The sequence below is a fragment of the Mesoplodon bidens genome (assembly GCF_964165515.1).
Source record: "Mesoplodon bidens genome assembly, chromosome: 2".
NCBI lineage: Eukaryota > Metazoa > Chordata > Mammalia > Artiodactyla > Ziphiidae > Mesoplodon > Mesoplodon bidens.
This window is the reverse complement of record NC_138177.1, coordinates 55,731,984-55,755,416: the sequence shown is the minus strand read 5'-3', so window position 1 is coordinate 55,755,416 and position 23,433 is coordinate 55,731,984. Positions and strand designations below refer to the sequence as shown.

The 23,433-nt window shown below is 39.8% G+C and overlaps 1 protein-coding gene and 1 long non-coding RNA gene across 7 annotated transcripts in view; one reads left to right on the top strand and one right to left on the bottom strand.

The window, feature by feature from the left end:
- The window catches only part of RCOR3 (REST corepressor 3), a gene marked incomplete at its 5' end in the record, with an annotated part of 49,202 nt that extends 42,315 nt beyond the window's left edge, over positions 1–6,887 (bottom strand). For 3 of the 5 annotated variants that reach the window (XR_014013996.1, XM_081219246.1, XM_081219248.1), the window contains 2 exons: positions 6,270–6,326; positions 6,719–6,887. Coding sequence is in view for 4 of the 5 variants with exons in the window: in XM_081219246.1 (XP_081075372.1) it covers positions 6,270–6,326; positions 6,719–6,887 (226 nt within the window). The remainder of the gene's footprint in view (positions 1–6,269; positions 6,327–6,718) is intronic. The other 2 variants (XM_081219247.1, XM_081219249.1) reach the window with 1 other exon arrangement.
- Positions 6,826–18,154, top strand: LOC308607414. 2 transcript variants are annotated; one of them, XR_014014005.1, is made up of 5 exons: positions 6,826–6,910; positions 7,352–7,479; positions 7,772–7,855; positions 16,660–16,841; positions 17,572–18,154. It is a non-coding gene; the product is annotated as an uncharacterized lncRNA (long non-coding RNA). The 2 variants fall into 2 exon arrangements; XR_014014006.1 differs by lacking the exon at positions 6,826–6,910 and having other exon boundaries at positions 7,272–7,479; positions 17,572–18,148.
- Positions 18,155–23,433: the final 5,279 nt, after the last annotated feature.

The following is a 23,433-nucleotide window of genomic DNA, read 5'->3' as shown; positions in this document are numbered from 1 at the left end:
TACTACTTAAAAGAACATGGAATGCAACAAAGAAAAGGCTTCCGTTAAGTCTCAAGTCTTGATAGCATACATGCTTAATATTTAGACATACCTCCTTGCACCTGATTCTTGTATTACAGAAAATCTGAATTAAAATATTTTCATTAAATATCTCTTCTTAAACAGATATAAACTTTTATTTTTTTTTATATTCTTGCCCATGAAGAACAACAGTTAAGTTTCCTCAAAAATTCTTAGCACTGTAATTAAGGGCCCGATCTTCTGACAGAAACTGGCATCCAAACTGTGGGGACAAACAGCTCTTCTAATATGGGTGTATATGTCTGGAGTATAGAGAATGCCTAATTAGGCATTTCACAATGTTCTTTCCCTGACTACTCTTGAATCGGACTCCACCATTTTCAATCATATATGTGTCCCACTAGGACCAAAAGATGACTGATGTTTATAGGAAATGAGAGATATCTTAGTATAATGGTTAAGAGTGTAACCACTTATAGAGCCAGACTACAGGTTTGCATCCCAGCTCTGTCACTTCCTAGCTTTGTCACCTTGAGCAAATTTACTTAATCTGTCTGTGCGTCAGTTTAACCCATCTTTAAAAATAGGGATAATGAGAGCACCTTCTTCACAGAGTTGTTCAAAAATAAGTGAATTCATATATGTAAAGTACCTGGCATGTGGTAAGCACTACCTAAAACTTATGATTACTACTATATGCTTACTCAAGACAGTTCTTTAAGTTCCCTTCTTTCTGTACTCTGGAAAGGCTTCTTCTTACCTATCAATCAAATAAAAATATAAATGTGTAAAATCTCATGGGGCTCTAATTCAAACGGCTGATGACCTCTCTTACCAACCCTTTGAAAATGAAACTGAATAGCTGAAATGACTTTTTTGTTTTACTGACAACTCAGACCTGATTCCTCTCCTATAAAAGAATAGGAGAAAGTAACTTGCATTATTAAAAACAATTTACCTCAGGATGATTTGCATTCAGTAGAGCTCTACCCTTTCCATCATAAAAGTTGAAGTAAACCAAAATATTTAAAGGACATAAAAACACAATTTTTATTCTGCTTTTATCTATAACAATGTTTAAGATTATACCTCAAAACTGTCTGATATTCAGAAATAATACCGAGAATCCAATTTGACTCAGCAACAAAATAACCAAGGCCTTAGAAGTAGCCTATCTTCTGAATGGATCAAAAATAAACAAACCAAAACTTAGCAAGCAACCACAATTTTAAAAGACTATAGTAGCTCAACAGCTATGAAAATAAAATTATTGAGCAATCAGTTTTTTCAAGTATTAAATGAAACAAAAGTTCAAGCCTTCTGAAAACTTTTAGATCTCCTTAACTGCAGTTGGTAAAATACATTTATGAGACCAATTTGGGGAAAACCAACAACAAAACAAAAGTATAATTTTGATTGGGATTTCTATACAATAGCAAGTTTCAAAGTAAGTACAAAAATATAAATCTTCTATTTCTTTTAAGATTTCCTTTAAGACATTCCAAATAAGGATTTTGATGGAAATCATGGAACAAATATTCTATATAAAGAACTTAGGGCTTCCCTGGTGGCGCAGTGGTTGAGAGTCTGCCTGCTGATGCAGGGGACACGGGTTCGTGCCCCGGTCCAGGAAGATCCCACATGCCACGGAGCGGCTGGGCCCGTGAGCCACGGCCACTGAGCCTGCGTGTCCGGAGCCTGTGCTCCGCAACGGGAGAGGCAACAAAAGTGAGAGGCCCGCGTACCGCAAAAAAAAAAAAAAAGAACTTGAATATTGAGATCAGTAAGACACTCCAAATATTTTTTTAAATATACTTAATTCACCAATTTCAAACTGAGGTAAACAAAGACATTCCAAGCGGTACACAAGCATGAATGTTTTCTGGGAATCAATTTTCAGAACTTCAAACTTCCCTATGTTTTCTTTCCCAAGACAATCTGCCTGAGAACTCACCTGCAGTCTAAGCTGTACACTTATTCTACTTCTGACCTCCTTCTTCACAAACACCCTTCCCTCACTTAAAAAAAAAAAAAAAAAGGCAGGTCTCTCACCCATCCCAAATCTTATAAAAGTACACTGCCTAAAATTTAAAAACCTCTATGATGCCAAACGAACATCAGCAAAGCTCTCTTTTACTCAAGGCACCATGACTATTACAGTTTTAATTAATTACACATTAATTATAATAACTCAAGCCAGAAGAAATTTAACACTTAGAACCTTATGTTCACAAGAATACATACTATGATGGCAGAGAAATTGTATAGGTGATCAATAAAGCACTTTCAAGCACAAAAATGTATTATAAAATTCTGTGAGGAAAATGCATGGAAATGATTTCAAAAACAAAAGGAACAATGTTAGGAGCCTGTTCATATATTTTATAAAATAGATACTACCACATTACTATCGTATTTACATTTAATTGGATGCATTTAAAATAAGTATATAACAATTTTATTTCAAAGTGTTAACATTTTCAGTACACTGGACATTACATTTTTCAACTAATAAACTCAGTGACAAATAATAGATGTCAACTTAAAAATATGTGAATCTGTTTTTTCAGATTTCTTCTACAAGTATGCAGGCAAAATATTTTTAATGCCACTGCTTTATATACATGAATTTTTACTTAATCTTGTCATATAGTTTTACTTAATCTTGTCATATAGCTAGTGGTATCTCCCTTTTACAAATGAGAAAACTAAGGCTTGGACACATCAGGTACCCAGTTCATCCAAGGTCACTGCACCATAGTGGCTAAAACGCATATAAGAGGTAAGTAAGACTCTTAATCACCACACAAAACTGCTCCTCATGATGTAAGCATAGTCAGTAGGCACTAAATAAAAGTTGAGGAAGGCCTAGCAAAGAATCAAAAGGAAAAGAGTCACCTAAAAAAGAATCAAAAATCCGCTTAGTAAATTTTTATAACGGCATTCTTAGCAATGGTTCACCAATTAACATAAACTGTTCCTAATCTCCTAACTTCAGTAATTCCAATTTAAATCTCAGTTCTTCTCGTATTTTCTACAATACTCATTTTAATAATTCATTCTTTCTGTGCTTAATTTCTATCATCTCCTCCAATAAAAATATCCTCCACAAAAAAATCCTCTTTTAATTTTCCTACATTTTGTTAATCATCATCTTGATACCTCAGGAATTTTTCTTCCAAATGACTTGGATGGCTATGGGTAGGCAATCTTCATGAAGATAGATTGAGTGGTTTATGAGACTAAAGATAATATAGTATGAAGAAGAGAAAAGGAGAGGAGCCGACCATTTCTCAGTTTCGATCATTAATTAATAAACATCTTTTCCTCTTTATCTCTTCCAAAGAAATATGTTTAAGTTCTCACCCAATGATATTGATTGACGTGGAGTAAAAACTTCACACACCACCACAACACTTAGAATAAGATAGAGCAGTGGTACTATGTTGAATGACATGCAGGCTCAAAATTTCCTTGTAAAAGGTGTCTAATAATTGATAATCTACATGTGCTTGACAAGATTTGCCTATAACAACTATAGAAAAGCCCACCTAAGTTTAAATGATAACTGGTTTTAGTTGTGTCCTTGGGTTCAATATTCTGCAGATTAAGGAGAAAATGAATACAGGCATACCTCGTCTTATTGTGCTTCACAGATATGTCGATCAAGTCTATCAGCACCATTTTTCCAATAGCATTTGCTCATTTCATGTCTGTGTCACATTTTGGTAATTCTTGCAATATTTCAAACTTTTTCATTATTATTACATTGTTATGGTGATCTGCAATCTTGGATGTTACTATTGCAGTAAATGGTTAGAATTTTTTGGCAATAAAGTACTTTTTAATTAAGGTATGTACATTGCATTTTTAGACCTAATGCTATTGAACACTTTTATATGCACTGGGAAAACTATAATTCGTGTAACTTGCTTTATTGTGACATTTGCTTTATTGCAATGGTCTAGAACCAAACCTACAATCATCTCTGAGGCATACCTGTAGATGAAATTAAAGAATATCATATTTGTCCTTATTCTAATAAAAAGTATCAACTATAGTCTGAGTAAATTGAGTATATAACTTTAAAAATTGTAATATTTGTGATTTTTCCCTCAAATATTCTTAGACAAAATATGATAACGTAAATTGCATAATACAAATAGTGGCCATGTGAAACCACATAAAAAGTATTCTGTACTTTCAATGAATTATTTTTCAAACTTTGAAATTTGTTCTAGTATTTGTTTGCTTGAAATTTTTTCCAAAAGTTGCTACAGTGATCAGGCCATGGCATGCATAAATTTGGCCTAGCATGAAGTCTGGGTCTTAAATACAAGATCCTTAATCAACTTGTGTATAGTTGTCCATGAAATATAAACCTATCTAATGGGGCAAAAAGATAGGTATGCTTATTACGCTGCTGAGTTCTAATTTGGAAATGTTTATTCCAGAAAAAGCAGGATACCAATGAAAGCCCCAAATCAGAAAGGAATAAATGTATGCAGAACCATTCTTCACAATTATGAAATTTAATCTTCACTGAGTAACTGCCATTTATTCACTCACACAACCTTGGCAAGAATTCCTCGAAGTATTTTTATTTCCAGTTTACAGCTAGAGAAACTGAGGTTTAGGGAGGGCCAGTGACTTGCTCAGGGCACAAAAATAAGAGATGAGTGATTAATTCAGTCTGTCTTAAGCCAGAGCAAGCACTTTCCAAATGTCAAGTTAAAACCCGAGGCAGCATTGTAATGTGAAAGTGCCATTCACTACTAGCTACATTAATAAAGAAAATTAGTTTCACAATGTTTCAAATTATTTGAAGCCCTCCAGCACACACAGATAGCTTTTGAATAAAATGTATCAAAGCCATGTCTTTTAGAAGGCAGCTTTTGAATAAAATGTATCAAAGCCATGTCATTTAGAAGGCAACTCTGATCTAGTGAGCACTCTTGTATCATTGTTTTTACCTGTTGAAAAATAGCCTGCACTGAGAATCCTTTTAACACACATTATTTTACCCTCTCCCTTGGGACAAGAAAAGCTGTCTAAACCCTAAAAATGTTTAAATGTTTGGTAAATATCACTTTGCATTGCAGTAATGGGCAGGAGAGGAATGAAAATACCCACCGAGACCCTATAATCAAGTAAACATGCTATTTCCCCCCCCCCAAGAAATACAAGTAAGCCCTATTAATATCTAATATAGGATTCAAGAGTCTGACAGAGACACATTACTATACGCGGGCAATGGGCAAAAACTAAGTACAAGAAGCGGGGGGGTGGGGAAGCCCCTTCAAAGTCTGCCCAAAGCCTGAACTGAAGAGGGTCTGTGGTAGGCTGGGGGGAGAAGGAAACACGCTCCACTCCGAGAGGCTCCAACAAGGGCGCCTCCATATGCGAAACTCTCGCCCAATCCCCGTCCAGGCTGAAATCCCGTGACCGCCAGAGAGCCTGTTTGGAGAAAAGTAGACAGGGAGCCCGCAAGCTGGGTTGGCAGAGGACGCTGGAACCTGGCTGCTAGGGGAGAAAATGTCTCCTTGGCAGCTGCAGTCACTGTCCTGTGGTCTGACTTCCCAGGGCTGGCTCTGGAGCGAGGTGTGCCTCTGGCTTCTCCCCACCCTCTTCCCCCAATCCCATTCGCTCCGCGGCTCCTACACTCCGCAAAGCTGTCGCCACCAAAGCTACACCACCTAGCCAAAAAGAAAGAAAAAAGAAAATCCCGTGTGTGCGCGGGTCGGGCAGGGCTCGCCCTCGGCTTCGGCCGGTGACAGCAGCCCGAGGATCGCCGCCCTGGCAGAGCGCGGGCCTCCGCTCCCGGGGGCCGGTGGTGTGGCAACTGACATTTGCATGGTTCTTCCACACACAGCCCGCACACCCTCTCCTCCAGCTCTCGGCCCCGCAGCCGCTCCACCCCCGGCCTCCGACCCCCGACTCCGCCGAGGGGCCGTCTTCCTCCGTTCAACCCGGGCTCAAGCGGTAGAAAGGTGATGCCACCAGCGGGCAAGTGGCCTCCAAAGGAACCATGTTAACCTTGCAATGCACACATCTGCCCACACGCCCTGTGTCACAGCCCTGCCAAGCGTGACAGCCTCCCCGCCAAAGATGCCTGCCCATCCCAGCCCCGCATCTCCTCCCAACCGCACACCCGGACCCCAACCCCACCCGCCCGCCCTCTACCCCTTCCACCCTAAACCAATCCCAGAAAAGGGGAGACAGGATTTTGCTTAAGCAAACAGATCTACCTGGATCAAATTCAGGGATCCGAGCTTGGTATTCAGCTCCGACTCTCATCCCAACATCTGCAAAGCAAGGTCAAAAAAGAAAAAAAGAAAAAGGCGTGGGGGGAGAAAAAGAAAGAAAAAAGAAAAAGGAAGAGACACTTAATAAAATATGAAAATTGCTGAAGGGAGGAAAGAAGCGGCGGGTGGATGGGAAGATATCAACTCCGGGCACTCCGGGAGATGGCAGCGGATGGGGGCGGGGAGCTGGGGGGGGGCGAGGGCGGAGGATTGGGCGAGGGCGGAGGGACGGGGGTCGCGGCGGGTGCTGCTGCACTGCACCGGGAGTTCGAGGCTACCGCAGCGCCCGGGCTCCGAGGGGAGAGAGGGCGGGAGCGCGGCGAGGGGAGGGGGCTGGGGGAGGGGAGGAGGGAGGGGGGCAGGCGGGCTGGCTGGGAGGAGTTCGAGGCTACCACCGTGCTCGTCGTCGCTGCTGCAGCCGCTCTCGGGCTCCGAGAAGTGCAGCCCGCCGTTGGTGGACGAGGCGCCGCTGCCACCGCCGCCCGCCGGGCTCTTGGCGCTGCCGCTGGCCGATCGGTTCTTCCCCAGTAACTCGGGCCCTTTCTCCATCATGCCGGGCATGGTAGAAGAGGGGAGGGGGAAAGGTGAGGAGAAGAGGTAGGCGTCAGGGTGAAGGGGGAGATGGCTTACGAGCGCGGGCGGGAGGGAAAGGAGAAGGAGGAGGAGACGGCGGTGGCGGCGGAGGAGGAGGAGGGTGTTAATATGGAGCCGCCATAACCGCCCCGGTCCGGCAGTAGCGCAGTCGCCTCACAACAACCCGCCCCGGCCCCGCCTCTCTCCCCTCCTCCTCCGCCCGCCGGCCGCCCAGCGCAGTCCCCGGCGCCCCTCTCGGCCGCGCTGAGCTCTATGGCGCCGCCGGTATCACTCGGCGCCGCCGGTATCACTCCGCCCCGCAGGGAGGTTCCGGCCGCCGGGCGGGGGAGGGCAGGAGGGGCGCCGGGGAAGAGGGGGAGGGGAGGGGAAGGGAAGCCCCGCTCGCCGACGGACTGGGCAACCCCAACCGAGCGCTAATAAAATCGCCGCAGAGGCGCGGCCGCCTCTCGGGCTTCCTTTCTAGGGGGCGCTCGGAGCGCGGGCGGAGGCGCACGCGAGGCATCCGGACTCTTTGCCCTCTCTGGGCGGAAGGAACGCGGCCGGCCTGAGAAAGGCCCGGGTGAGACCCTAGGCGCTTGAGTTATGGGAGCGGCCCCCCTTTTTTCTGGGGGGTTACGCGGCGCGATGTCAGGGCAGGCCTCGGCGGGAGCGCGGCCCTCTTGAGATGCTGCGGAGGACCGGCTGCCCAGTTTCAGGGCTTCTCCAACAGCGTCCAGCTAGGGTCGTGGGCTTGCCCGCGGTGGAGTCGGGCGGAGTAACAGGGCGGTCTTCGGGTCGCGAGGCCCAGGTGGCCGGAGAAGTAGGCTCGATCCCAACAATCCAGACGCTGCAGTTTTGTTTCTGATCCTCAGAACTGGGGCCTGATTCCCTGGAGAGACAGAGGCTTCCGAGATGAGTTTCCAGTGCCGAACAATACAGCTGTATATTGCTAAAAGGTGGTTGTTTTTGTTGGGTTTTTTTGGTAACCTTTCTCCTCCGTTTTCCTTCTCTTACCTTTTTTTTTTTTTTTTTTGTCTTTGCTATTTCATTAGGGGAGTGGGTGCTGTCGGTTGTGAAATAAAATTAGGACAGGGTCCTTGCCCAGTTGGCGCTTTCTCAGTGCGCTGACCTGCGGTCGAGCCTTGGAGCAGAACTCTGAAGAGGGCGGAGGCCCGGAGTGGAGGTGAGACCAGAGCTGCAGTCTGGCAGGGTTTCCAGCCTGGCATGCGATGCGCTCTGTAATGCTTTCCTGAATTTCATTAGGCAGGAGTAGGAACTGCATTTTTCGTTCACCAGATTTGAGGACGTCTGCTCTGCGCCAGGCTGCCTGTCATTGGGGGCTACTTAGGATTTTCTTCTTTTTTTATTTTTTGGGTTTTTTTTTTTTTTAATTTTGCTCACCAGTAAGTAGAAGTGAGGACTTGTGAACATCTAGTATGCAGATGTATGCAGAGTGGTATTTGGGGCCCACAGTAAGGTCTTCTTCAAACACTTAAAAATAAAGATTGTTCTGGAAGATTTCTGTAGTAGGTCAATGCAGAATAGATCAAACCAAAAATAAGCCTCTCTGGCCAGAAAATAGTTCACTGAAAGAAACAACATCCCTAAAGCAGGAATGTCTAAATCAGGAATTGAGCCAAGAAAAGCCTGGGAAATAAGTATTTGACAGCGTCTCAGTCTAAAGGGGAAGGTCTCCTGAGCAGGTACAAAACCTATCTGGTTCTGGTAGTGGAGGTAATTTCGTCTCTATCAAAATCTGATATGATGCCATTAAATATTTGAATCATAAAACTAAACCTTTTATTCCTTTTCTTACCAAATACAGTTCTGAATATTATTCTTTCCCATATAATTTTTCTACAAGGAGAGAATGTCTTCGCCGAATGAAATGAATAGTCGTTTCCCTTGGCAGTTACATTTTTCATTGTGAATTAACACATTGGTATTTTGGTTTTCATACACAAGTTCTAATGATCATGATTCAGCATCTCTGGTCATGTAACACAAAGGCCAGACCCAGAACTGAGTGAATTCACAAAGATAAATGTCACTCTGAGGCTGCTTGGCCAGCCAGCTTTCTGACACCCCAACTTTGCAACACCTTCCAGCCACTTTTCTACAGAAAGGAATTTTTGTATATAGATCAGGACCAAAACATTGTGAAAGTTTAGGGGCTTCTATTTATTAGTAAAACCCTTAAAGTGAGAAGATTTCACGATTTTCTTGAGTACAGCAAAGAAGGCAGAGCAGGCCAGACTGCATTCTACTCGGATGAAGAAGGGGTCTTGGGGTATGGCATTTTAAAAAAAAGGAAAGGAAGCAAGTTTCTGTTTTGCCCCTGAAGAAAAGGGTTCTGAAGAATAATAATAGGCCTCAAAATGGTATCCCAACGTGAACAAGGACAGTATAGAAAGAGAAAAGTTCTAAGAAAATTTGGGGGATGTCTGTAAGGGGTTAGAGGAAGAAAAGAATCTGGACAAGGAAGAAGCAAGCATTAAAAAGGGTTAATAAACAATGTCTAAGGATGCAGAGTCATGAGAGGGGTTTAAGAAAAGTCCTTTGGATTTTTTAACTAGAAGGATGTTGATTATTTTGTTTGGCTGCTTTTTTACTGTATTAAAATTTTTTAATATTTTCATTTTAAGTTTGGAACAGTACATTTTCATAGTTATAAAATCAAAATGTGTAAGAATTTATAATTCACTATTGTGCTAGATCTCCCAGCGACTGTAAAAAGGCAAGGTAAAAATATATAAGGATTAGAAAGAAATACATAAACCTGTTATTTGGAGAAAGGGTGATAGTCTCTATATAAAATTATAATAATTTATAAACCATTTAGTATTAATAATGAATTTAGCAAGTTGATACAGTCTGTATATAAAGATCAGTTATATTTTATGTACCAGCACTAAACAATTAGAAAATGAATTTTTTTAAAAGTGATACCATATACAAATGCACCAAAAATATTGAATACCTAGTGTATTCGTTTCCTGTGGCAGCTGTAGCAAATTACCACAAACTCAGTAGCTTAAAATGAATCCATCCTCTCACAGTTCTAGAAACCAAAAGTCTGAAATCAAGGTGTCAGCAGGGCCACGCTCCCTCCAGAGGCTTTAGGGGAGAATCTGCTCCTTGCCTTTTCCAGTTTCTGATGTCTGCTGGCCTTCCTTGGCTTGAGGCCACAATTACTCCAACCTCTGCCTCCATCTTCGCATTTCCTTCTCCTCTGTGTGTGTCTTGAATTTCCCTTTTTCTTTATTATTTAAAGACACTACTGGCATTTACAACCCATCTGGATAGTCCAGGATTATCTCCTGTCTCAAGATCCTTAATCATATGTGTAAAGATGCTTTTTCCAAATAAAACATTTTACAGTTTCTGGGGATTAAGACCTAATGTCTTTGGGGCACCATCCCACCCACTGCACCTAGGAATAAATTTTAATGAAAGAGGTACAAGAACTCTGTACTGAAAATTGTGTTATTGAGAGAAATTAGAGAAGACCCAAGTAGCTGGACAGATAGTCAGTGCTCATGGATCAGAAGACTTAATATTGTAAAAATGTCAGTTCTCCCAAATGATCTATAGGTTCAGTCTAATCCCTACTAGAATCCCAGCAGATTTTGTGTGTGTGTCTGTGTGTGTCTGTGTAAATTGACAAGCTGACCCTAAAATGTATATGGAAAGTCAGAAGATCAAGAACAGCCAAGACAATCTGGAAGAACAAAGTTAGGGGATTTATACTACCAGATGTTAGAAAGTAGACCAATGGACCTGAATAGGGTTCCCAAACAGATGCTTATGTGAACATTTTACTTATGCAAAAGTTCTAAATAGATTGTGGACCTAAATGTAAAAGATAAAATAATAGTGCCTCTAGAAAATACTTAACGAATATATATAGCAGCCTATATACATGCTTAGAGGATGGGGTGTCAGACTCTGAGATGAAAGGGAGACTTTATCTCGTGTGTTCTGTTCACTGTTTGACTCTTTTGCCATGTGTATGTATTACTGTTCCGAGGAAATAAATGTTTAAAGAATCAATAGACAAAACACAGGTAAATATAGTTAAAAAAACAATATTAAGACAATGTAACGAAGTAAACAAAGTAATGTTACAGTTATTAGAAACTGGGAAGTAGAATGGAAGAGGAAAGATGGAAAGACGATAGGGGTTTTATCCTCATTTTACAAAAGGAAAAAAATTTAAGTATGGTGATGATTGTGGGCTACACCTTGATTCGCCAACTACAATAGGCACACAGGAAGGACCTCCACAGAGGTCCTGTTTTATTCATTTCCAGGTTCATAGTGAGTGTCTTTATGACACCACTTTTGCTGAAGAGTTTATTGATTTGCTCTTTGGTTCTCCTTTATTTTTACTTTAGAAGTGCCTGTCTTGGAATAAGTTTAACTCCAAGACAGAGTCAGGCAGCATGGCCAGGAGACTACGTACCACTAAGCCACTTATGTTGGACCAGGTCTGGTGGGGACAGTCCACACATGTTTTCAACAGGAAGAAGGAGCTGTGTGTTTTTGTTTTGGTTTTTAGGGCCCCTGATCCCCAGGTGGGGTGGGGTGGGGGGAAATCATACCTTAAGAGCTGAAAGAAACTTCAGAGGTCTGGTAACCCCCTTTCTCTTCACCCCCTGGAATATTTACCATTTCTGAAGCTAGTCTTACAGCCTCCATTTAAACAGATATAGAGATAGGTGACTGCATCACAAAGTAGGTCATTTCATTTTTTTAAAGATGTCTAGGTCTTAGAAAATACCTTTTTTTTTTTGGCACTCCAAGTTCAACTACATATAAGAGAAACCCCAAATAATAGTGTCTTAAGCAAAATGAAAATTTTTTTCTTTTCATGTAAAAGGGATCCAGAAGTTGAAACTTCTTGGCTGAAATGACAACTGCCATGAAGGTGTCAGGCACCCAGGCTCCTTCTCTCCTACCCCTCCTCCATTCCTGGAGTGTCACTTTTGCCCTTACGATCCAAAGTGGCTGCTAGAGGGCAGTCATCACGCTCACACTCCTCACAGCAGGATAGAGGAAGAAATGCAGGAGGGCACACCCCTTCTCTTTAAGGAGATTTTCTGGAAGTACCATATACCATTTATGCTGATATATCAATGTTCAGAACTTAGTCACATGGCCCACTAACCTCAAAGGAAGCTGGGAAATGTCAAAGTGCTCTGCTAAGAATCAAGGCTCTGTGGCTAAGGATGAAGGGAAAAATGAGTACTGAAAGGCAGCTAGCAAGCTCTGTCACATGGGTCCTTTAAATATTTGAAAACAGCCATCATGTCCCACTTCAGCTTCTCTTTTAGGGTAAACATCATTCTCTGACAAATCGACAGTGATACTGTTTTCAGACCCTTCACCTCTTCAACTGTCCTATTAACATGCTCTAGTTTGTGTTGAATACTTAGAATAAGACACCCCCCACGACAGTGTGAGATCTAATTGGTACAAAATCAATTGGAAATATTTTGACCCCTTTTCTTTGCACCATATTTTTATTAATCCATCCTAAAATTAGCTTTCTTGGCAACAATTGCACATGGTTACTAAATCTGGAATCAACTGCATCCTCCAGGCTTTTACATTTGTTAGTGTTTTGCCTGGTCTCTCCCCACTTAGACTCCAGTAGATTTTTTATTTTCCTTCCCCCCCCACTCCCCTCCCTCCTCAGTAAATGAGTTTAAATGTATTGCCATTTAATTTCACCTGGCTTGTTTTAGCTTACCTGAAACTTTTGAGAACTTTTTGAATTCTGACTTTCTTACCCAACATACTAAATCACTTGGCTGTGGGCATTTCTACCTGTGATAAATGAAATTTATCTTTAAGGTCAGGAACAGTGTCTTAATTTACATTCTCAGCATTGGGTACAATGCCTATGCATAGTAGATGTTTGTTTAAGGAATGAATTACGCAGTTAGACATAAAGAGCATTTTCTGGAATAATTTTTTTTTAAGTTCTGGAATTGTGAAAGGAGACTATGAAATCTCCCTATCTTTAAAAATAATATAGACTTTTATCTGGGAGAATTATATTTAAATGTGTATACAGTCTTTTAAAAGTAGGCAGGTGATCAAAACAATTTTGCTAAACTTCTAAATCATACAAATATGATTTTATAATGATTTGTTTGGCTAATTTTTTTTAAAAAAGAACGAAAAAGATAAACAGTGAAAAGTTTAAAGTTTATATTTTAATTCTGCCCCTGATACAGAATATACCAACTCATTCATTTCTTTCCCTTGGTTTCACAAATCATAAAAGAGAATTCACAAATCAGTTTTTCTTGCTTAAAAAAGGTGTTTGCAAGAATATTCATTAGGGACTTCCCTGGTGGCGCAGTGGTTAAGAATCCACCTGCCAATGCAGGGGACATGGGTTCTAGCCCTGGTCTGGGAAGATCCCACATGCCGCGAAGCAACTAAGCATGCAAGCCACAACTACTGAGCCCATGTGCCACAACTATGAAAGCCCACGCGCCTACAGCCCATGCTCTGCAACAAGAGAAGCTACTGCAGTGAAGAGTAGCCCCTGCTTGCCACAACTAGAGAAAGCCCACGCACAGCAATGAAGACCCAAAGCAGCCAAAAAAAAAAAAAAATTCATTAAAATCAGTCTATAGGGAACTATAGAATCCAAATTGTGAGGTAATCTGAAGATCCAGGGATAAGATTAGATGTGTCAACCTCTGAAACGGATACAAACTAACATTAAATTGACTTGTGAAAGTAACTTGAAAATGTTTCAGAAACATGCTGCTCATGAGATTAGGGGCTCCTAAAATAAATTCTGGGAGATTGGAGATAGTAATCTAAATATAATGTATAGAATAACCTATAAATTTGGCACTTAGACATTGACAAAAACACGGTCATTGGCACATAGTAAATATTCAGATGTTTATTATTATTATTATTATTATTAAATATAGAGATTAGAAGTAAAATCAAAGCTTCTCCAGAACTGACCAAGGAGATGGCACCCCAAATATATACAATGGTCCCTTATTTGGATAGAAATATTCCTAGAGATAACAATACAAAGAAAGAGGTTCCCTAAAGAATCTCAATTTATTAGGATATAAACAGGATTTTTAAAAAGTAACTGTTAAGGGCTTCCCTGATGGCGCAGTGGTTGAGAGTCCGCCTGCCAATGCAGGGGACACGGGTTTGTGCCCCGGTCCGGGAAGATCCCACATGCTGCGGAGCAGCTGGGCCCGTGAGCCATGGCCGCTGAGCCTGCGCGTCCGGAGCCTGTGCTCCGCAACGGGAGAGGCCACAACAGTGAGAGGCCCGCGTACCGCAAAAAAAAAAAATAATAATAATAACTTAAAAAGTCCCCCTTTCCCTCTGGATACAGGGTTTCTTAGCTACATCTTGATCTAATTCCATTACTTTTGGTTATCAGAGTAATGCGGTTCTATTTAACATAGGCCAAACTTGTGGGGTTTGCAGTGGGTATGGGACCCTCCCCCCTGTCATACCCCAGCCCTTTGAAGTGGGTCCAGGGAAGAAGAAGAATGGAGGTAGATTGTCGTCCTACTTCACTATTCTTAGGGTGGTAAGCTTCACTCTGTCATTACTGCTGCTTCTCTAACACTCGCTGGTTATGGCAGTTCCAAATTATGGGGGTGTTTTTGTTGGTCTTCAAAAGGCCTTTACCAGGGTAGGGGGCTGGGGGCGGGGTTGTGATGAACTGAGAGATTGGGATTGACATATATACACTAATATGTATAAAATAGATAACTAATAACCTGCTGTATAAAAACTAAATAAATAAAATTCAAAAATAAAATAAATCCCCCTCCCCCCAAAAAAAGGCCTTTACCTCCTCCACTGTCCCTCAGCCCTTACTGTGGGTGACTCACCCTACAGGTCTTACTGCTGTAACCCTCACCTGGTGGGCAGCCCTCTTAAATGGAGTACTGAAAACATGGTAAATATAAATTTTATAATAATGGGAGTTATTAATTGAGACAGTTATTAGAAATTATTACTTCTCTTTACTTCTGAGCCATGAACTGCATTTTGAAACTAAAGTGTTTTAATTATAAGATATTTAAGCCTCTGTGAAGCATCCAACATTTTATAGTTTGAGATGTAACGATAATGGGTAGGATGAATTAAATTGTGAAGAAAAATCCTACCTTTGTTTCCAACATTTAAATTTATATATGATTTAAGCTAAGAATACTGCAAGGAGATGGATTATAAATAGAATGAATATATGCCAGTGTGAAAACCAGGACTTAATACTATTAATAAATACTATTGTATTAGAACTTGAGAAAAGCTTCTCAACGAAGAAGCAACAGGAAACAGTAAATTTTAGGGACCTCAGCATATAAAATAAAGGCTTGTTGCTATGAAGTCTCTGTCTCTTTCTGCCTCCCCACACACACACCCCTCATTTCTCATCTCTCAGGTCTATTCTCTCTCTGTTTACCTTCATTCTTTATTACTGCAAGCAGCCACTCTCAGACAGGAACTTTCTTTAAGCTCATTAAATAGCAAGGAATGCAGGAGAAACATGGTATTTTTCTAGACCAGTGGCTTTCAAACCTTTTGTTACCCACTGCAATACACATTATATTGTCAACCCAATACAGACATATAAATGTGTATCAATCAGCTATTTGTTTGTAATAAAACAGCCAGAACATCTTAGGGGTATACAAGAGCAAGCATTTCTTTCACTCAGTTGTGTGTTGGTTAGGGTCAGCTGATCTATGCTGGACTCAGCTGGGTGTCACGGCTGATCTTGGCAGGGCTTGCTCATGGGTCTGTGGGTTGGGTGGTTAGCTGATATAAACTGATCCTGGCTGGTGGGGTCTAGCTTGGGTGGTTCTGCCCCATGGGTCTCTCATCCTATTATTGATACTCGTAGACTAGCCTGAGCATCTTTTTCTTATGGAAATGGCGGAGGTGCAAAATAGTAAGCCCAGCTGCACAAATATTCTTCAAACCTTTGATCATGTCACATCTAACATTCCACTGGCTAGAGCAAGTCAATGGCAAGCCCTAAGTCAAGGACAGAAAAGTATACTCACGGAGATAAGGGGAATGAATATTTTTAAACAGTAACCTATCAAAAATATATAAATATAACTGAATCAAAAGTTCCATGAAACAATTCTTAGCAAGTAGTTTGGGTCAAGATCTGTAGTTTGAAAAACAGTTTTCTAGAGGGATGTTGATTCAAACATACGTGATCTATGTCTTAGAAGTGTAATCTGAACACCAAACTGAGTTAATTCTGACAATTCTCTCTCCAGCCTCACTTGACTGGGGTAGGATGTTGGTGTGGGGATATAGTCAGATTTGCATTATTGTCACTCCAATCAGTATTACTCGATGTGTAGTCCACAAACAAGCTAGTCCACTGATGGGTGCCAGTCCACAAACTGTTCATTACTAGACCGTAACCATAGTGAGGTAAGGTTCCAGAATACAAACGAACACACTGTTTATTTCATTGAGAAAGTCTTACTTAAAAAAAAAAAAAGCTGAATGAAACTGCCTGCTTATTGGTGTAGTTGCTTTACACTTTGATGAAACTTCCTTATCTCAATCTCTGATCAATAACAAACAGTTCACAGACCAGCATTACCCAAGGAAGACCCAGAATCTTCTAAACAGGAATCTCCATGAAATAGTTATCTTGTGTATCTGAGACAAAGAAGGGATGTTTTGGAAAAGTACATTCTTAAGCATTTCATAAATATTGTAGGGGAAGAAACCAGTAATGAAAAAGGAGCTGAAGAAACAAGAGCAGAGAGAGATTAACTGATGGAGCAAGACTTTGAAGAATGAAGGAGCGACAAGGACAAGGTGGCTGGATTGGTCTTGACCAAGAGGCAGTACACCTCATCCTCTGAGACTAGAGAAAGCTAAAAAAGGAGATACTTGTAGGTAAGTCTATAGGAGAGGGTGCTGGACATTTGGGGTATTTCATGCCTGAAGGTATCATTCTTGTCTATGAATTAAGGGTCAAAGGGAAAGAGGGGAGGGTTACAAGTAAAAGAACAAATGGTAATTCTGGAAGGTGAAGGATAATGGGAAGACAAAAATTCACCCTGTATGTGTTCAAATGAAAGTTCTGAGAACTTTGGTAATGAACAAAGAAGAAAGACTTTTGAATAACTTTCCAGATGTGTTCCAGGCAATTGTGATAAAGAAAGGGGATTTTGTTGAAGTTTTAAGTAAGTATTTCTCCTTGCGGATTTTCTTCAGAGGGTATAGTAAAGATTTGAATTTCTATTTTAATTACTTCAGGTTGCTGGATTTGTGATTCTTTTAATGCTAGACTGAACCGCACATCTACCTTGTATTATGTGGATTACATTTCACTTTTAAGCTAGTAAATGCAATATTGGTTTTAAAAAATTTTTTTAGTGTTGCATATATTATGATATTTTAAGGTACCAGAAGATCAGTATTTTTTGTTGGAATAAAACCATTATTCTAAAAATGTCTGAAATTTGAATCATTTACATATTAAACTGGATTACAATTTCTAATCAAACTGTTTCACTTGTTTAGATAAAATTCTTCACTGTCTCCATAATTCTTAAGAGGAAAAATTAATGACAATTGAAAGGAAAATCTCCTATTGGAAGAATAATACTTACTTGTGTTCCAGGAACTTCTGAACAAATAGAATATGAAAATGCCAGTATTGAAACTAATGCAAGAAACTCTCTGCATGGAATCCCACCATGAAACTAAAGAAGCCAAAAGAGAACTATAATATCTCTTTTGAAAGAATTAGAACAACAGCTTGCTGTCAACAAAAAGATCACAACCCATGGCAAAGATAGCTATTAAAAATATGTCATCAAAGTCAACAAGAGAGAGACAGAGACAGAGATGATTTGGAGATGGAGTAAAAAGAAAATATATGGAGTTAGCTAATAACCAATATGTCCTCTTCCAACTAGTGTAGAATTATAAAGAGCTTTCTCAGCAACTGGAAAAATGTGCACAAAAATAAGTTCATTGTCTAATAAAAACCAATTGACATTTAAAGAAACATCTTTCTTTAAAAAAAGATATATTTCATCTTATATTTTTCATGATTAATTACATTTTCTTTATTTCATGTAGTGTGTACATTAGTTTGTAACACTTTATTTTACCTGCCAACAACTGATACTGGTAATGATTTATATTTAATGTTTAAATTTTTGTAATTTTTCATTTTACTTAATGTATGATTTTAAAATTTAAACTGCATTAAATACCTAGTATTACGTTTTAATTTTATGAATTAAAAAGCTTCAAAACAGAAATACTAGTATGTTGGTTATTATTTGAATCAAGTATCCCAATTCTGCTATTATTCATGTTCTCTGGTATTGCAATGATTTTTTTAAAGATGAAGTTCTGGGGCTTCCCTGGTGGCGCAGTGGTTGAGAGTCCGCCTGCCGATGCAGGGGACACGGGTTCGTGCCCCTATCCCGGAAGATCCCACATGCCGCGCAGCGGCTGGGCCCGCGAGCCATGCCGCGGAGCCTGTGTGTCCGGAGCCTGTGCTCCGCAACGGGAGAGGCCACGGCAGTGAGAGGCCCGCGTACAGCAAAAAAAAAAAAAAAAAAAGATGAAGTTCTCTCATAAGATCATCTCTGATTCCACCCCAGGGAAACTATGGGTTTTACTCCCCTGAGTTGATTGTGCAGATCCGTTGATAATAACCATAATACTTCATTGAAATGATGTATTTATCTGTTTCCCTCTATTGTGTCACAAAATCCTTGAATATTTATAAAACAGGAAGTAATTTTCTTAATTACAATGGGGAAATACTCTTTTCAGGCTTGTTGAGTGTTTGTTTAGTATGGGGAAGGACCTGAAAGCTACACCAGCTCTGGATATTACAACGAAATTGAGTTGTGGACATTCCCTGGGACAGACTAGGCTTCCCAAAGGTACAGCCAGTCAGCTAGCTCTGCCTTATTTTCCCTTAACTTCAACCATGTCTAAAACTGAGGAGGACCATCTGTGCTATGTAATAAAAAGTTATAGTCTTTATGCCATAATGATAATTTTGAAACTTAATATAGTCAAAGTCTATACTTAAGAAAATAATTTTAAAATGTGTTTAAATCTCATTTGAAAAGGAAAAACTCATTTTGATTATTTTCTTATTATCTAACCTGTTTGGTAAATAGCTTAGTCATGATCAAAATAAGATAATGTATATGGAAGCAACATGTAAATTGTAAAATGCTGCACAAAAGATTCTAAGAGCCATGGTTAAAGACAGGAAACATCCTCTTCTCTGCCCCAGAGGGAATCATCCTAAATCTGTTAATTTTTCTTAATAGATTTTCATTTCCAACCACACAAACTCTTGATACTGGTTTTTGAAACCCCATTAAATTACAGGCAGAAATATAGCCCTACACTGATCCTTTAGATCAAACTTTTCCTCATACCAGGCCGGACACAATTCCTAGGCCTGCCTCAGGCTCCCCTACTCCTGACTTAGGATTCTAGTTTTTAGAGAGGTAGAACATTCTTTGCTCATTTGCATTTCCTTCACTGTAGCATTAGGCTCAAGCATGAAACCTTTCTCTGTAACTTTTCTTTGAAAGCACCAACAAAGTTAGCTTCAAAATTATTTTATTTTTTTAAACATTTTTTCTTATAAAGTGTTTTTTTTAATTAATTTTTTTTTTTTTTTTTGGCTGCATTGGGTCTTTGTTGCTGCAAGTAGGCTTTCTCCAGTTGTGGTGAGCAGGGGCTACCCTTTGTTGCGGTGCACGGGCTTCCCACTGCAGTAGCTTCTCTTTTTGTGGAGCATAAACCAGCCTATCCTGTATATTTCTTTTTTTTTTTAATTTATTTTATTCATGTATAGTTGATTTACAATGCTATGTTAACTTCTGCTGTACAGCAAAGTGATTCAGTTATACATATCTATACATTCTTTTTTATGTTCTTTTCCATTATGGTTTATCACCAGATATTGAATATAGTTCCCTGTGCTATACAGTAGGACCCTGTTGTTTATCCATTCTATATATTGATATAATAGTTTGCATCGCTAACCCCAAACTCCCAATCCATCCTTCCCCTAACCACCTCCCCCTTGGCAACCGCAAGTCCATTCTCTATGTCTGTGAGTCTGTTTTGTAGATAAGTTCATTTGTGTCATACTTTAGATTCCACATATAAGTGATATCATATGGTATTTGTCTTTCTCTTTCTGACTTACTTCACTTAGTATGATAATCTCTAGGTGTTACCGAGCCTAAGCTTGTACTGCTCACTGCACAACAGGCCAATAATCAAGAGACAAGTTGTTGGGGCAAAGAATAGCAACTTTATTTGGAAAGCCAGCAAATAGAGAAGATGGTGGGCTCATGCCCCAAAGAACCATCTTGCCTGAGTTAGAATTCAGGCTCTTTTATACTAAAAGAGGAGGGAGTAAAGTCAAACACTTCCTGGTTCCCATCAGGCTCTGGAGGGGATGTGTTAATTTCTTCTTCCCTGCAGTCATTCACAGGTGGGCCTGGTCAGGTTATTTCCTGTGAGCTAAACAAAGGTATTTTAGCTTAAAGTTCATTACCTGGGAAGCAGGATTCCCAGAGATGGGCCATTATGTATAATTTAAGCTTATAGGTAACATCCCTTTAGTGATTAACTTGTAATAAAATACAAAAGGTTCTTCCCTACTACATATGTCCATCCATGTTGCTGCAAATGGCACTGTTTCATTCTTTTTTTATGGCTGAGTAGTATTCTACTGTATATATGTACCACATCTTCTTTATCCATTTATCTGTTGATGGACATTTAGGTTGCTTCCATGTCTTGCCTATTGTGAATAGCACTGCTATGAACATAGGGGTGCTTGTATCTTTTTGAATTATAGTTTTGTCTGGACATATGCCTGGGAGAGGGATTGCTGGACCATATGGCAACTCTATTTAGTTTTCTGAGGAACCTCCATACTGCTTTCCATAGTGGCTACACCAATTTACATTCCCACCAAGAGTGTAGGAGGGTTCTCTTTTCTCCACACCCTCTCCAGCATTTGTTTGTATCATGTCTATTTCAATACCAATATCAGTATAGAAAGAATTTCAATCTAAAATGGAGCCAGAGGATATAAAATGGAAAGTCTCACTCATGTGCCTTCAGAAAAACAAAACTTAAGGAATGAAAAACGGATTTCCTGATATACTGAAAACTGAAAATATTGGAATTTTCTTAAATGATAGGGAGTTAATCAGGGGTTATGTCATATCAACTTTGGAAAGTTTTTGCTTATGGTTTCCAGAGTTATGAATGGGAAATGACCCAGGTTGAGTTGGTCTTGCCAAGGGAGCTGAAGTGAGCTTTGTTTGTATGACTGGACTGGTTTTGTCTGCTTGAATTTTCAAAGCTGGTCTCTCTTTGTTTTGATTTTAACAGACTCCAACAGAAATTTCCCCTCTTTACATTCCCTTCCCATAAATACAGCCTACCCCAAACCCTCAGCAGACTCATCTGTAGCTTGCTATAGTTTGTGTATCCTGAATGGCAGTTTCTCTGCTATTCCCGAATAAATTCATCTCTTTGAGCTTACCTCAGTTTACCTCTTTATTTAGGTTGACAAGTAAATTCAGTGAGCATCTAAGATTATATTCTTCCTCTCTTGTTCTACCACCTTCACAATTCATTTTCACATTTACTCTCCAGACTTTTGCCAGCATAAATTAGCAAAATCTTGTGGTTATTGACAACTGTAATCCTTCTCTTCTTGTTTTAAATTTGTAATTATCAAACAACAAAGTCCTACTGTATAGCACAGGGAACTATACTCAATACCTTGAGATAAAGCATAATTGAAAAGAATATTTAAATATATATATTCATGTATAAAATACATATATATGTATTCATATATATGAATCACTTTGCTGTACAGCAGAAATCAATACATTGTAAATTAACTATATTTTAATAAGAAAAATTGTAATCATCTCTCAGGGGATTTCTGGCATTGCCAGATATTGTCTGATGCTAATTCAGCATCATCCCTGCCCTTCTAAGAGTTCCCTTATATTTCAGAATCTGAAAACTATGTTTCCCAGAATCTGTTGCCAGCAGAGTTATGGTTTTGATTCTTCCAATAAGAGTTATTCATGCTAGATTTTAGAAGACAATGGAAATCATTATTGCTCAGCCTCAACAAGCAGGCATGTGGTCTTCAGCAGACATTAAATGTGAGATTTTGCAATGACTTCTGGGCTTTCTACTGAGCACCATCTGCTTTGGTGCAATAGGCTGTTGAGATCATTAGTGGTAGTTTCCTGCAGTTTTCTGATTTCCAAAGATAACTGATGACTTTCCCTGTCTATTGCCCTCTTTGGTGCTTTCAAAAGTTTTGTAAACACCTAATTCCTTTCACTAAATACCCTCCTGCCTGAAATGCCTAGAGAGGTTTCTGTTTCCTGACTATAGACTGATAGACTATGGTCTGACTCTAGTTATTGACAGCTATTTAGGTATGGTCACCATTCAATCAGAGGAGATGCTAAGCTAATCAAAATAGATTCCAGTTATGAGCAACCAGTATAGCTTCACTGGTGATACTAGCTGAGTTTCAGCTCTAGTTATGAAACTGGAGCAATGAGATATGTATATGAGAAAGGCATGAAGGACATTGAGACAAGGTCTTCACTGTTAAAGGAACAGCCTCATCTGATAGAAAAGAGGTAGCTGCATTGACTAGAGTAGTATAGTAAGAAATATATGTGGTCTTTGTCCCCAATAAAAACATTTGAAGTTTCCTGAGTGATAGAAATATCTTTTGTCATTCATTAGCTGTCTCTTTTGAGTGTGCCTGAGTTTATGCTAATGAGATGACTTAGGGTGGGGTCCCTAGAGAGCCTTGAGATAGGGCTGGTCACCAGAAACACCAAATGATTAGAGCGTTGGAACTTTTAAACCCACCCACTGACCTCTGGGAAGAGGAAGAGAAGGGCAACTGTAGATTAAACTCTAGAAAACTCTTCAACAATAAGAGTTGATGAACTTCTGGGCTGGTAAACATTTGGAGATGGGGGGAGAGTGGTGTGCCAAGAGAGCATGGAAGCTCTGTGCCCCTTTCCACACACTTTGCCTTATGCATCTCTTTCATCTGGCTGTTACTGAGTTATATCCTTTTATAATAAACTGGTAATCTGGTAAATGAAATGTTTCTCTGAGTTCTGTGAGTTGCTCTAATAAATTAATCAAAGCCAAAGATGGGATTGTGGGAAGTTCTCATGTATAAAAAATATTTATTAATATATTTGCTTCCACTATTTCTTTCTGGGCTCATTTTCATTTTACAAAGAAGATCCTTTAGTTGTTTTTTCACAAAGAACTTATTACTACTGTACTTTCATAATCCTTTTATGACTGAAAATGCTTTCATTTTACACTTTTTCTTGAAAAATAGTGTGGTAAACTCTGTTTCTCCTTCACATCTATTTTTGTCATCAATACTATGTATTTTAACTCTACATGT